The 14532-nt window shown below is 42.3% G+C and overlaps 1 protein-coding gene across 1 annotated transcript in view; it reads left to right on the forward strand.

The window, feature by feature from the left end:
- ACSL5 (acyl-CoA synthetase long chain family member 5) overlaps window positions 1-14532 on the forward strand; it is a 242869-nt gene that overhangs the window by 128323 nt on the left and 100014 nt on the right. The window contains exons 8-10 of the mRNA XM_086922789.1: window positions 3661-3693; window positions 3783-3834; window positions 11535-11608. Coding sequence (XP_086778915.1) covers window positions 3661-3693; window positions 3783-3834; window positions 11535-11608 — 159 coding nt within the window. The remainder of the gene's footprint in view (window positions 1-3660; window positions 3694-3782; window positions 3835-11534; window positions 11609-14532) is intronic.

A 14532-nucleotide genomic window follows, 5' to 3' on the forward strand; every position in this document is an offset into this window, starting at 1 on the left:
GCAAAAAACACATGCATGGAGAGCTGAAGAGAAAAAAAAGTGCATTTCTCATATGAAGCTGGGAAGGAGTCAAGTCATCCAATCAAAAGCATGGTAAAAAAAAAACTATGCTCGAGGGAAGAGACAAACACAAGAAGAAAAAGAAAAGTCATTGAATAAGAAGCATGCAAATAGGATTGACAAGAAATCCAACCCACCCCCTTGCAGTTAAGGTACAGAGCAGACAGGCTTAACTTATGGCAATGTGTAAAATATTTATGCAATACCAGAACAGTAATAAAGTCAAAACCCCAAGGGATAAAAAAGTGAATTAGAACAAAATAGTAAAATAGGCGTTACAGGGTTCAGATTAGGTCCTTGCACTCTGGTACCGCTCTCATAGTGACTAGACTAATGTGACAGACGCTCCTGGGTAAGGACTACTCGAGGGAAGACTGGTCAGCCCTGACCTTTGATCATGGCAGAGTCGTTAGGGAACCGAAACTGACATTTCTGTATTTAAAGATCTTCCAATATGGGTACTGGACTGCCTGGAAGCTGAAACAGTCACCAATTGCCCCACGACCAGTGCTGGAGGTGTGATGAGGCCTCTTGTAACCTGTATCATGTCCTTTGGTTGAGGTGTGGTGCTATATATGCCATTGTCATCCCTTTCTGAGCCCCCTTGTCTTTTATGACACTACGGACATTTGTAAACTTGTTCCCATCAGTGGCTTTCCACACCTCTGGCGGCTGCCAAGAAATGTATACTCTACCACTTGTGGTAATCTGCGTGCCGAACACTAAATGAGTGGCTCATTGAATTACATAGAATTGTGCTTCATGAATGAGCCATGTACACACTGAACGATTAGCTGAAGAAATGAAAGATGATTAGGGGCCCGTTCCTGGTCTGGAAGATGGAGGCCATTGAACAGTGTTGACTGGTTTTGCCACTTAACCGCCTGGGCATATGAGGGGCCGTTGTAAAATGTAGACGACGGTACTGCAGGGGGTTGCCCTCGGAAGACCCTTGATATTGCAGTTGCTGCTAATGCTTGGAATATGAGAAATGACTGTGGTTTTGCTCATGTTTTTGGGTTAGAGTACAGCCCAGCTGAAGTGGTTGATGCATTACATCTTGTTGTTGTGTTAGTGTGCTGAATACTAATGTTGTCCCTTAGGCCCCCTTGGCCTGCACCTTTCCCTGTCTCTTTTGCTTACCTGCTCTCCCTCCGCTCCACCCTTTTTCTACTTCTCCTTCTCCCACTCACTCCCTTGTCCGTAACTCCCCCGCCCCCAGTGCATTTTTAGGTTAGTAGATCCATTGCTTTCCACCCGATATCAACCAGCTGGCAGCGATGTATTTCAGGACAGGGGTTTGACTGAGAAGCTTTGTTCATCAGGCTCTCCTGCTTCATGGGTTGGCACCCTGTAACAGAGGCTTGCTTTTTTGCTTCGTATTTACCTCTAAGCAATGATCTGCTCTGCAATTCTGCGTGTGCAATTCATGTCTGCACTTTTATAAATTTGGTAAAAAATACAATAGAGTAAAATGAAACAAACTTATGTTACCCAGGTAACAAAAATACAATAAGGGGAACAGGAGATATAATTTTTTTAAATTCTTAGATAACAATAGTGCCAAAAAGCGGAAAGCTCCCAAAATTAATAAGTGCTAATAATAGTTAAAAGTTGCAGTAGACTTAGACCTAGCTGCAATTTGAGGTCAACTGCCATGGAGCCATGGTCATATACACAAAAGCAGATTGATCCCTCTGAATAATGGAGGTTGCGCAGTTTGACATAAAGTGTAAGTCCGAATTCAAAAAGAGACTTTGTCAATTTTCTTAGCTTAAAATTCTCTCTACACAGGTCAAAACTGAAACGGTGGCTGCTGCAGTGGAACCACAGGTCACATACTTATAGGTTCGGCCAATTGACACCGTAGAGCTTTTCAAGTTTTATTAGAAAATGTTCCCAACACAGAAAGGAAATGTGTCATTTTTAAAAGGTACAGAGATCTCTGTGCAGGATAAAGCTGAAATTCGATCTGATGTTGTGGAATTTTTAGTTGGATATTTTCGCAACAATTCCCAGTGAAACTCTGGAGCAAGTCTTTCAAAGATTCTAAACTTTCCTCTTAGACATGAATCACAACAGGAGTTGACTTCAAAGGCCCCCAGGACCTCATGAGAAGGGACTAAGAGACTCTGAGAGTATCAGACAGGATCCTACAGCAGAGTCTGTTCCAAGTCCAATTGCCACCCATCAGCTAGGCACTTTCGGAAAAAGTTGTATTGAAGTTTGTTGTGCCCTTGTATCCACTCTCATTGGTGGCCAGCTAACCCTTGTAGTCCACTTCTTTGCCCTGGGCGCAAGGGGGAGCAGGTCAAGTTCTTCAGGGCTCCTCTCAAGTCACAGGCAGCAAGTCCAGTCCTTTTATGCTTTTCCTCAGGTTCAGAAAGGTTTCTGGGGCGGTGCCTTGTGGTGCCATATTTATGTCTGGCATCAGCAGTGCCCTCCCACATCTAACAATCTATTTTGTAGCAGACCTTGGATCACAACAAATCACAAGATAGAAGTCTAGTGAAACAAAGCAAGATAACGCAATGTCCAGACAGAAGATACACTCTAATAGTTCTCTTACTCAGTTTGATCCCTTTCAGAGCGGCAAAGCTTTGCTTTACATGTGCTTCAGGCAGACCAGTCAGACAGGATTTGATACTGTTGTACCAACAAGACACCCACAGCTTCCATCCTGAATATTCTGTTGAGCTCAGCAGAACCATCCCAGCCAATTCAGGTGATCCTATCTATAATCTAACTTGGTTGAATTTTACATCTTGTTCACATGGCATGTGGGACAAGTACAGTCTGAGAGTCATTAAAGGTCCAGGCAAGGTAAAGGTAACACTCTAAAAGTAAGTCTTCGTTAATATTTATTAAAAATTCAACTTCACCATTGAATTGTTTTTTTAATAACTATTAAGAATAGTAGTTTAAATATTTGTCAAGCTGGTCCAATTCCTGACATAAAGCATTAATATTTTGATATTTTCTCTGTTTTTCTACATAGGAAAGCTAAGCCTGCCACTGTGAAAAAAGCTTTCTGGGTCTTGTTAGTGTAGGGACACGGTAATATATATTTTCTACCTGCCCAACTTTTAAATACCACATGCTTTTATTTGTTGGCTACAATGCCTATATGGGGTGACTTAGAAATATTTAAAATGATGGTCTTTACCTGCCAGAAAGGGATATTTTGAGAGGTCGCACTGCAGGTTTCAGACTTCAGCAGTCCAGCGAAACAGGGTATGTCTGGCACTATATTTTCTCTTCCATTGTAGTAGATGGCACAATAGGTGCTGCAGTCCACACGTGGCATTTAACTCACAGGCCTTGGGTGCACTTTCTACCCCAATAACTAGGGACTTACATGCAAGTTAAATATGCCAATCAGGAATAAGCCAATTTAGCCACATTTAAAGGGGGACACAGACACTTTACTCCTGGTAAGCAGGTGTTAAGTGCACATAGTTCCAAAGCCAGCAAAGAAGATAGGGCAAAAATCAGGGGGACTTCATGAAAAAGATAGTGGTTTCCTACACTATTAGTATCCACTGTGTTCTCCATTTGCTTTACACTGTGATAGGATTAATGCATACCTTTCTGTTACAGAACATGGGCAAAGAAAACTACAAGAAACCAATAGTAAGTTATTCTGTTTTTTGTTAGTCTGTTTCATTCTCTTGATGTGTCAGAGCAAATATTTATGCAAAGTGATTTTCCTACTACTGCAGCCTCCAAAGCCTGAAGACCTGAGCGTGATCTGCTACACCAGTGGAACCACAGGTAAAATGCATTCCTTTAAGAACATTTTTCATATGTCTTTTGGTGTGAAGGCTATTGGCTGCTGGGGTGGTATTTCCCAATGGCAGGGACTTAGAGGACGTTAGCTCATGTTCAGTTGGTATTATAATATTTTTTAACTGATGTTTATCAGGGTCCCCTGCCCTTAGTAAACAGTCAGTTACCTACTCTTATTAGGTTTCCCAATAAAAAGCGCATGAGCGGGTAGGAGTCAGGTATTCTGATCTTTCAATAATATATATGATTGTGTTTCATAATTGTTAAAAATTGGGCCTCTAGTTGCCAAAGGTATGCACCCTGTCCAAGTAGGGACCACCATTCTAGTCAGGGTAAGTCGGATACACACCCTAAATTAAGCTGTGTTCACCTCTGGCTGCTTGGCACAGAGCAGCCAGGCTTAACATAAGAAGCAATCTGTAAAGTATTTGTGCAATACTTATATTACAGTAATTTAATGAAAACACCACAAAAAGACACCATAGAAGTTTAGGTGTTTATACCCAAAAGTGCCTTTGATGCAGGGCGTGCATTTAAGGAACTCTTTGAAGTTCACAAGGATCCCTTTCACCCCGTCCTGTCTGCCAGGCAATCTGTGGGGAGTAATCTGCCCTTTGTGAGAGGACAGGACACAGCCTATTCAGATGTGAGTGTGGCCACCTCTCCCCCTTCCTGCCCAGTAAGCCTATCAGAATGCAGATGAATCCTCTGTCACACTCAGCACTTCCTATGTTTGTGGCTGTCTTGAGGGAATGTACAGAGTACTACCATCACCCTGCCCAGACATGTATTGGAGATAGGCTGCAGGAACACAGAGCAAAGTTAAGAGCGAGAAATGTCCACTTTCTAAAAGTGGCATTTAAAAAAGGGCAATGCCAACTCCAACTTTTCCATTAAATAGGAGTTATCACCACCATTCCAAAGATATGAAAAATGATGTAGCTACTATTTTCGGATCAGGAATTACAGCTTATAAAGTGTTTTAAGGAATTCCCAATGCTAGCCTATGAAAGAAGTAGGCCTCACAGTAGGGGGGTGAGTGTCTGAAAAGTTTCAGCACTCCGACCATCATCTCCTTGTGTTTGCTTTGTTCGCTCTAAATTGGCAGGGTATGCCCAGACGTGGGTCCCTTGCTCACTTTGCCGCTGGATTCAAGCTAGTCTGGCTGATGAGGGGTGTTACCCCGAAACGGGTCCCAGGATACTTGTTTATGGTCCAGGGAGGACCATTCCTGGCAGTTCAGGGTGGACTATTCCCATGAGGCACAGAGTCAAGACTGATTTGCATATGGCTAGGTCCAAACTGGAGTGGCAAAGTGAGCTAAATAATGATGATGGATTCAACCCAGATCTGTGACTGGGGGTGAGGGTCTGAACATTTCAGCATTCCGTCCATCATCTCCTTGTGTTTGCACAGAACCAGACTACTCTGGGTACGAGACACAGATATATCTGCTTTCACCAACCTTATCCCTCCCACCACCGTGGAGTGTAAGAAAGAAACACGGATATCTTTACACACATAACATGAACAAGACAAGAGATATTAATGACCTGCTCCCTGACAGGGCTAAGGGGTCTGTGGAGGAAAAAGCAGACAGGAAAATTGCCCTCAGCCAGTGCCACTCTCCCCTCAGTTGAACAAACACTAAAGAGCTGAAACCCTATGGCCACCTACACTTATACTTATATCTCTTGTGAGTTCCCAAGCATTGCCCAATCGTAAGCTAACACAGATTGTGTTCCTCCACTTTCTCCGCCCTCCCACCTTGTTCTTTGCCAACAATTAGAGGCTGGAGAAATTTTGGTACCCAATCTCTTCAGAAGGCTCACTGCCTCAAAATCTCGTGTTCTTTCGTCTGTCTCTGGAGCTTGCTGAGGCTTCGAGTATGCCGGAGAAACCAGTGCGCTATTGCACTGTCAGCAATACATCACAGAACTCAACTATGAGTGCGCTGCAGAACATGGCTGGGTGTCCTTGTGGCTAAGACCTCACTCGGGTTTCTGTCGTTGGAGTTGCCTGGTGGGATGCTCCACGGCTTGAGAGGAGTGTTGGGCAGGAATCGAAACATCAGGATTGTGGAGTTCGGTCATTGTCCAAAAAAATTCAACCTTGGGCTCCTTTGCGTGCCTCACGGATGCCATCTTTGGAAGTAAGGGTCATAGTTAAGTCTAATGAAATGCCCATTTCAAGAGATAATGGTATTTCCAAGAACTACTGTGTGAGCTTCCAAATCTGAAATGAATTGGACTTGTTTCCTGTTATGTCAGAGGCATTAACGATTGATGGATGCATCGCAACTCACTTGATCTCTTGTTTTCGTCCCCTTCATCACCCACTTTCTATTATTTTTGCCCATGATATTTGCTCCTTAAATATCTTTGCCTCGTTGTCAGAGAGAGTTTGAAGCCTTGCTTGTTTCCTACTGCATTAACCTCCTTTTTCAATCGAGAAGTACAAGGTTGCCAAGGAGAACCCTGTGGCTTTTAACTCCTAAATATGACCCGCTTCCTCTTATATATTAAATCCAGTATGCACAGTGGCTTCCGAGAGAAGTTTACATTTTCTTGGGGAATCAAGAAGGACATTTGCCAGATCTTCAACGAGTCCAGTTCTTGACACATTGCTAGCCTGGGAGTTTCCTTGTGACATAATCAGGCCATGGTCAAAGCCATCCCCGCCTTTTGTGCACATAACATGGATGCGTGCCTTTGCACCAAATGCTTGATGAGCCCTGTACCATTCATCAAATATTCTGCGCTCTACTATGAGTTAATGTCATGCCTGTATAGGCCATGCAATCAATGAGAGACGCATGTGTGAGGTTCGACATAACATTAACTGACTTGGCTGATTTAGCGAGACTACTTCAGTTAAAAGTTAACTGGAGGAAGTAGTTTATCTTTCCAAGAGGTCAAGAGGGGAGGCCCCAGAAAACATCAAGGATATGTCTGCACTTATGGTGGAAGCAACGTTAATTCTGATATCCAGTGGTACAGGTGTCTCACACGGATTCTGATATTAAAAGCACACTCCCAGGATCTGCATCAGGTCGTGGAAACACTTAACGCTGTCTATAAATGGGAAGAAGTCCATTGACAGAGATGGTGGTGTTCTCTCACCTTTTAGACTATTTTACTGATCTGCCTGTAAAACATAATATATTAGCCTGTTCAACTAATATAAGTAAATTCTGCTAAATGTAATCTAGAACTGACACAAAGGGAGCATTGCATAAACGTAATCTTCCTGCCACAGAGGGCAGAGTTATTGCCCCCGACTTTGATCTTGACCTTCTAGGATGTTCATAGTAACACAAGGCAGAATGCCCTGCCTATTTAAAGTGATACAATATTGCTAGAATGGGCGTTTAAAAATATCACCACAAAGACAACTTACGGCGAAGTGGGCCACAGACTTGGGCAATTAAATAGAAGAGTTATACTGGACGCTGATACTTACCTATGCGTGCACGATGGCCAGAAACGCCATACTCAAGTTTTTGCAATTCAGCATACAATGCATGAGATATCTGATGCTGAAGTGTGGCGGCAGGGAGGGGGGCGTTTGTCATATGTTATGAAATGTAGTTGAGATCAAATGACTGATGTAATTTCAGACGTGCTTTCAGGGATTGATGACTTACCCAGAAAAGAATGTCAGTATCAAATGTAATCATTTTGTGTTACTACTAGCCAAAAGAGGTATAGCTATGACTTGGAAGTCAGTCAGTGCAGGCATTGGCCTAATATTGAGATGCCAATTCATGATTGTTCGCATGCGGTTGGCCCACGCGCTAGACAGCACGACTGAAGACCTTACATTAATGTTTGTTTTGAAAAGCTTACTGGAAGATGTGAATGATAGGACAGGAACGGATATGAAGCATTGTCTGAGAAAGATGACCTCCCTGACCTAATGAAATACGAGCAAAGGAATTTAGGACCAAGATACTGGTTCTTAAAAGTGGTCACAATTTGCGGTTAGTATCTAATTTTGCAAACTGAGCTATGTACTAATAACTCAGTAAAATAAAATCGGATTCAATGTGGATTGCAGTTCAATCTACCTAATGAATATTTATTAGGCAATTCACAAATTGTGACATACTTTAATTGGCCACAATCACAGGTGTAGCATCCTACAAGAGTCAGCAGACCACAATCCCTATGATTACTTTTTGTTTAAGCAGCCCAGAATTAGGGTGACTAGAATTCGTGTCTCAAACCATTGAAACATCTGGTGCCAAATGCCAATATGGAAGGGACACTTACAACACGCCCCTTTTAAATGTGAATTGATATTCATTCCCATCCCATTTTAACAATTAGTAAAACATTACTGCATCCAAGATTGGGTTTTCTACATGGGAAAATAACTACTTTGCACTTGCAAATACTGTATCACAGTGTTGCAACCACAAAATCCTTTAGTACTTCTGGACCATTGTAGAATCTGTAGTAAGGTGCATAGTGTCGAAATGTGTAAAACCAATAACGACGATGCTGTAGCAGTTACTGGGCCCGTTCTACTATATTTAACAAAATCAATTGGTCCTCTGTTGGGTCTTGCTCTGTGCTGAGAGGGGTTGGATATTCCAGGATTTGGCAGTTACCCAATGAGGACCAGGAATGGAATTAAACTCGAAATTAAACTCATATAGATAAATCTCAGGAAAATACATTAAATATATATATAAGAAGCGTAGGCGAGCAAAGATCGCACAGACCAAAAGTTCTGTTATAGCAATAAAGAATAATAGCATTAAGATCTGATGATCAGAAACTTTCCCATTGCAATTGTATTTAGTCATAGAGAAGCCCAAAATAAATGCACATATCAAAATAGGAGGGAAGAGGATTAGAAGTCCATTCATTTCCCCTAGGTAAACGTTCAATAATCAAAAATAGAATGGACACTTGTTTCTACAAAACCATTGGTTTGTATTCGAAAACCCTCATAGACATCCTGGTATTGTCGTTTGCGTTGTATCTTTTCTCCGCCCCATCAGGAGTCATGGCGTATTCATCGGGTGATCGATTGACGTGCTGGGTGCCTGCCTCACCTGAGGCTACCTCTGGTACAAGTAGAAGTGTCCAGAGATCAAAAGAATATATGTGAAGGAATAGACTAAAAATAGTGTCTAATCAAAAAAAGGTTATTTATTCTGGATAGTTTAGGCACTAAGGTTAAAAGGAATTGCGATATGTAGGTGGTCAAGTTACTGGACTACCATATCTTTTGAGGGACGTGTCGACATGTTTCAGCTCGCTTGGCCCGGTCGGGTCTGTGGGGCTTTCGTCAGGACAAAAAACGTATATACAAACAAAACATACGAAGAAAAATACAAACCAATGGTTTTGTAGAAACAAGTGTCCATTCTATTTTTGATTATTGAACAAAATAAATGCACACCCACAAAGAATAATTAGTCAGAACTGCAGAGGCAGATCAAGGTAGTGAATATGGTTTAGCATATGGAATGAAAAACGATTTGCATTTAATGAATCTAGCATTCAAATTGAAATTTTGTTATAGTAATTTAATGAATACCAAAGCTCAGGTTTCAGGAAAAGTGAGGAATTTGGCAAGGGGCAGTCTCTCTTAGCCGAGGTAGACCCCTAGACACACAGTGTATCCGTCAGTATGGATAAGTAGCCAGGTGAGCCTTCTGCAAAGACTCTCAGGAAAGGTCAGCAAAGTTCCAAGTAGCCAGTCCAGTCGGTTAAGACAGTAATCTGTTGTCTGCCACTGTTACTGTAAATGGTCACAAAGCACAACAGGGACCCTTTGCATCGCACGCTCAGAACCCCTTCAGGTTTCCAAAAATTCCTTATAATAGGCAATTATATTTGCCAGTTCTGGGGTGGCACCTCCGGGCATCACTTCAATTTGTCTGACCACTCAGTCTATTGGTTAGTTCATATAGGATGAGTGTGATGCGACAGGAAAGAAGGCACAAAATCCAAAAGAATAGACTAATCAATTATGCAGTTCCTTAAATTATTCCATATGCGACACATTGAACAATGGCACATTAGGAAAAGACATAGAAAGTACAGAAGGGCACTTTCCCAGGCAGCTGCTCTAAGTTGTAGCAATGATTATAACAAGTGCCCTGCACTTTACAGGAGAATTCAAAGGATACAATTATTAATTCAATACTACTGGCAATAGGGTGGAATGTTCCCATACGCCTTGGTTATACCAGTCCATGATTTCACTGTACGAATGAGACCTACATGAATTTAAGCTAATATACGGCAAATTCATATTAATTTGTGAATCATATATTAAGAGAAAATTAAACCATATAAGTTAAAATATATAATTGATGCATTCATAATTATTTCAATATGGTTGAAATTAATTAAGTATAGGGTACTCCTACATTTTGAAAATACCAACATGTACATATAACTAATATTTAATCTAAACACTTTTGTTTATAGTTTACATGACTAATATACGTGTGAAATACATTCTAGAGAAGTTTCATGAAAGCACAGTTAATTGTGATTGTTCAACACCTACTTTTTTTGTCATTTTCGGTGTACACGTTATTTATTACATGAAATGTCATTTTCATTAATTTTTCACACAAAAACCAAGTGCATTCATATGATTTCAATTTAGTCTTATTGATGTTCACACTCATGTATGAATGTCAAGTTGATTAATAATAAACTCCATAACGTGAAAATGTACCATTCTGCATAATTCTAGCACATGTTAATAAATATGATATATTTTCATTAATAAAATCACAACTGTATTATTTGAATGAATAACATATATCTGATCTACCTTTCTTCTGCATACTTTTACGATGCAGTAACTATATTTTGTGTAGTAGATTCATTTCTCATAACGTGTAACTTGCACACGTTTGCTATTTTCTCGCTAAAAAGGCGTCATAGATCATGTCTTTGTTATAAAATCCTTTTGATGTAATCTCTGCTCTATCAGCGTTAAAAATACAAACGTATCAGTGCCATTATACTCTTTCCTGAGATTGCTAGAGCTTCTTGCACATTACTGGCTGATTGTCAATAGCAAATTCTTCCACCCAGTAGAAGCTGGCGCTCTTGTTGGCAGAAAAACGGTACAAAAGGGGGTGATAATGGACGGAGCATCTGAACCAATCAAACACTCACACCCAGTCAAAAGATCTGGGTTTAATCCATCACCGTTCTTTAGCCCACTCTGCCACCCCAGTTCAGACATGGCTATATGCAAATCAGTCTGACCCTGTGCTTCATGTGAACAGTCCAGCCCGAACTGCCAAGCCATGCCTTCCCTGGACCGGAAACAAGCTTCCGAGAACCGGTTTCTGGCATTCCAGCCATCTTCAGCCCGGCTTGCTTGAATCCAGTGGCAAAGTGAGCAAGGGACTCACATCTGAGCATACCCTGCCACACTTATGGAGGCCAAAAGTGGTTGGTCTGTGCTCTTGGTTTGCAGTGTGAAGAAACTTACAATGATGAAAATGTCAGTCTTCAGTGCTTTCATTAACATATTTTCCAGTCCTCTCATCAAGAGATACTGTGTGCCTCTTTCTAACTGACCCAATTCCGGGACTCTTTGTGCATCAAAACATATTTTAAAAAGTAAATAATTAAAAACACCAATCTCTTGTCTCATTCTATTCAGAATGTTTACCTTTGTCATCATTTCTTGCGCAGGAGATCCCAAAGGTGCCATGCTTACCCACGGAAATGTTGTTGCCGACGCTTCTGGTTTCCTCAAAACCATAGAGGTGAGTGATTTAAGCTACCATGAGCCACTATAAGCATCATGAAGGATGAATAGGTACAGAAAACTACTAGCCTGGAAGGAGGGGGGCTGAAGGGGCATTGTGAGGAGCAGGAAATTGCTTCCGAGTTATCCATTACAAGAATGTCAAGCTTGTCACTTACATTGCCAGTGGTCTTAGCTGGGCAGACAACGACCAGGGGGCATATTATACAAAGTGCCCGCCGTGTTCAATGGGCATTTGTGCTCACTTTGCAGAACCCCGGGGTCCTTTGGTATTACAGAACAGGCCACAGACACTTGAGAGTACCTTTGTGTATTACAGAATGCTCTGGTGCACATATAGCACCAGCGCTATCACCAGAGGGTGTTCCCTCATTTGCACGTGTGCATGGCCCCATGCAATTGAGGTAATCCCTTTGCCTTTGTGTCCATGCCATATTATAGACACAGTGAAAAACAGGGGGTCTTGTCCATAAGGGACCAGGTAGGACAAAACCAATATTATCAAGAAAAAATAACCTGGTCTCCACTTTCAATTGCTGCTATTTATTTCGGCAGACTCCAATGCCCTCACCGTCTGTTCCTAGGCATTCGCGATTTTAATCACACATATTTACAAATACTATGATACATTGACAACATTCATATGTCTAAGTGAGACACAAAACAATTTACAATAATTGACAATGTTCATGAATACAAAACAATACATGAACATGTGGTTCAACAACTACAAATGATATCACACAAATGAATTACCACATGACATTACACCAGCGTCACTTATTGTAACAATCCTAAAGCCTGCTGATTTATGCCTTAATAAATTAGGACTGTTATCACAAGGGCGAATTTCTGGGGGGTTAAATCTTTTGAAAGTGGCCTCCACAGAGAAAACACACTAAGCATTTGGGTAGTGAATTGCCCTTTGTGAGTATTGTGGAAAAGCAGCGGAAGGCGCGGAGGCAAAGAAGCTGTCAGGAGGCACACTGACAGTGCGCCAACTAAAAGATGGCTCACTGTCAGTGCGTCCCTTGATGTCAATCCTCTGGAAGGGGAAAGGGGGTCGTGTAGACACCCCCCAGACATATCCTTGCAGGCAGGTGCTGTCACTCACTGCACCCAGCTGCTTGGGGATCTCTAATCCCCCTTAAAAGTGCAGGCGGGTTGCCGACTGCGCAGTGAAACATGGAGCTGCAGCTTCAAACCTGCTCTGTTTTTCACTTGGATTCGCTGCCATCGAGACAGAGAAAGTTCGCAGCTGCCCTGGGGACAGTGCATTCAATGTAAAAGGGCTCACTTCCTCTGTTTGCACCCAACGCACATATATTAAGGTGCACCATGGCACATTCAGAGAAAGTGTGCCCTCTATGTAATAGTGCCCCAGGAGCTCCAATAGCTTAAAGAAAACAAATTAGGATTCAGGTGAGAACCGAAGCCATGACCTTCATGAAAGTGCTAAACCAGGGAACCTGATCGTGGCCTGCCTTCACTCCTCTTTCCTTCCTGCAAACAACTAGGCCCTTCAATGATGGCAGGGAACAGACCGGCAATCAGGCCCTTGTAAACTGGCCTCTGCTCTTTGTTCTTTGCTTGCTGACCGAACAGTCCTCATCTGTCAGTAATGACGCAATGACACTCAAGCACCAGGGGCTGTACCATACATGCAGCTCATTTTCCTTGTTTGCACCGGGTCCATCCTTTAAAAGGGGCGTCCAGTGCAAACAAGGAAAATGCACAGTATTGAGATGAATGCGCCACCATCAGGGCAGCCGCGTACTCGCGCTGCCCCCAGGGCAGCACATTTGTGTGAAAAACTGAGCTGCTGTTTTGAAGCCTGCACTTTTAAGGGGGATTAGAGATCCCCTTGCAAGCGAGTGCAATGAGTGACTGCACCTGTCTGCAAGGGGATGTCTGAGGGCTCCATAGGACACCCTTTTCCCTTCAGAGGGCTGCCATCAGGAGGTGCACTAGTATAACCAACAAGGTATGAAGTTCCTAATGAGGCAAGCAGGTAGAGGTCAGATAAAAAAGATAGTGTACCCTAGTGTGTGGGGAAACGTAAGGTCAGGAGAAGGGATTCATCCTTTTCGGAAAAAGAGCTTCCCAGTCTGGTAGGAGCGCCAGGGTAGGATACGGATGATCCTGTTCACTGTAAACCGACACTACAACTTAGTAATGTATGGATTACAGACTTAAATAGGTAAGTAAACATATAAATAAATAAAACGAATTTTGTTGCGCGCACTGCATCGCATTTGGTGATGCAGTGCATGCAACGAAATTCGTATTTATTTATATGTTTACTTACCTGGTAAAGTCCGTAATCCATACATTACTACCCCCACCTTGCCCCTCCCCAAGTCACAACCTGGCCGGTACTCCCACTACCGGCCACGGCTGCAAAGGGATTCCCTCATTTGTGTGGAACCACGCCCCCATGCAAATGAACGAAGGCCCTCTCATGATAGCACTGCCGCTTTATGTGCTCCTGCACTGTTGGTTTTACAGGAGGGGATGTACAAGCGTCTGCGCCCCCTTCTGTAATAGCAAAGTGTCCCAGGGGTGCACAAAGTGGGCACAAATGCTCATTGCGCCCCAGGGCACTTCTGTAATACGGTCCCAGATATTTTGGGGATACATTTGGGATAATACAAATGACACAATGCACCCTAACACCATGAGCACTCTAAAGTATCCAAAATCCTCATGTAAATCACAAACATTACATAGAAATACATAAATCAATAAATAGAAAAAAAATGTGGTTGTGGTCAACTATGTTGATAGGTTTGGTTAATTACAATTAATAAAAAAATCATGGAAAATGGTTGTTTGCTATCCCCAAGATTCAGTAAACAGCAAAATAGCGGAGCTCTTGTTCGATCAGCATTAGTAGCAACCAGTAAACTTCAAAGGGCAGTC

The sequence above is a fragment of the Lissotriton vulgaris genome, chromosome 5 (assembly GCF_964263255.1).
Source record: "Lissotriton vulgaris chromosome 5, aLisVul1.2, whole genome shotgun sequence".
Lineage (NCBI taxonomy): Eukaryota > Metazoa > Chordata > Amphibia > Caudata > Salamandridae > Lissotriton > Lissotriton vulgaris.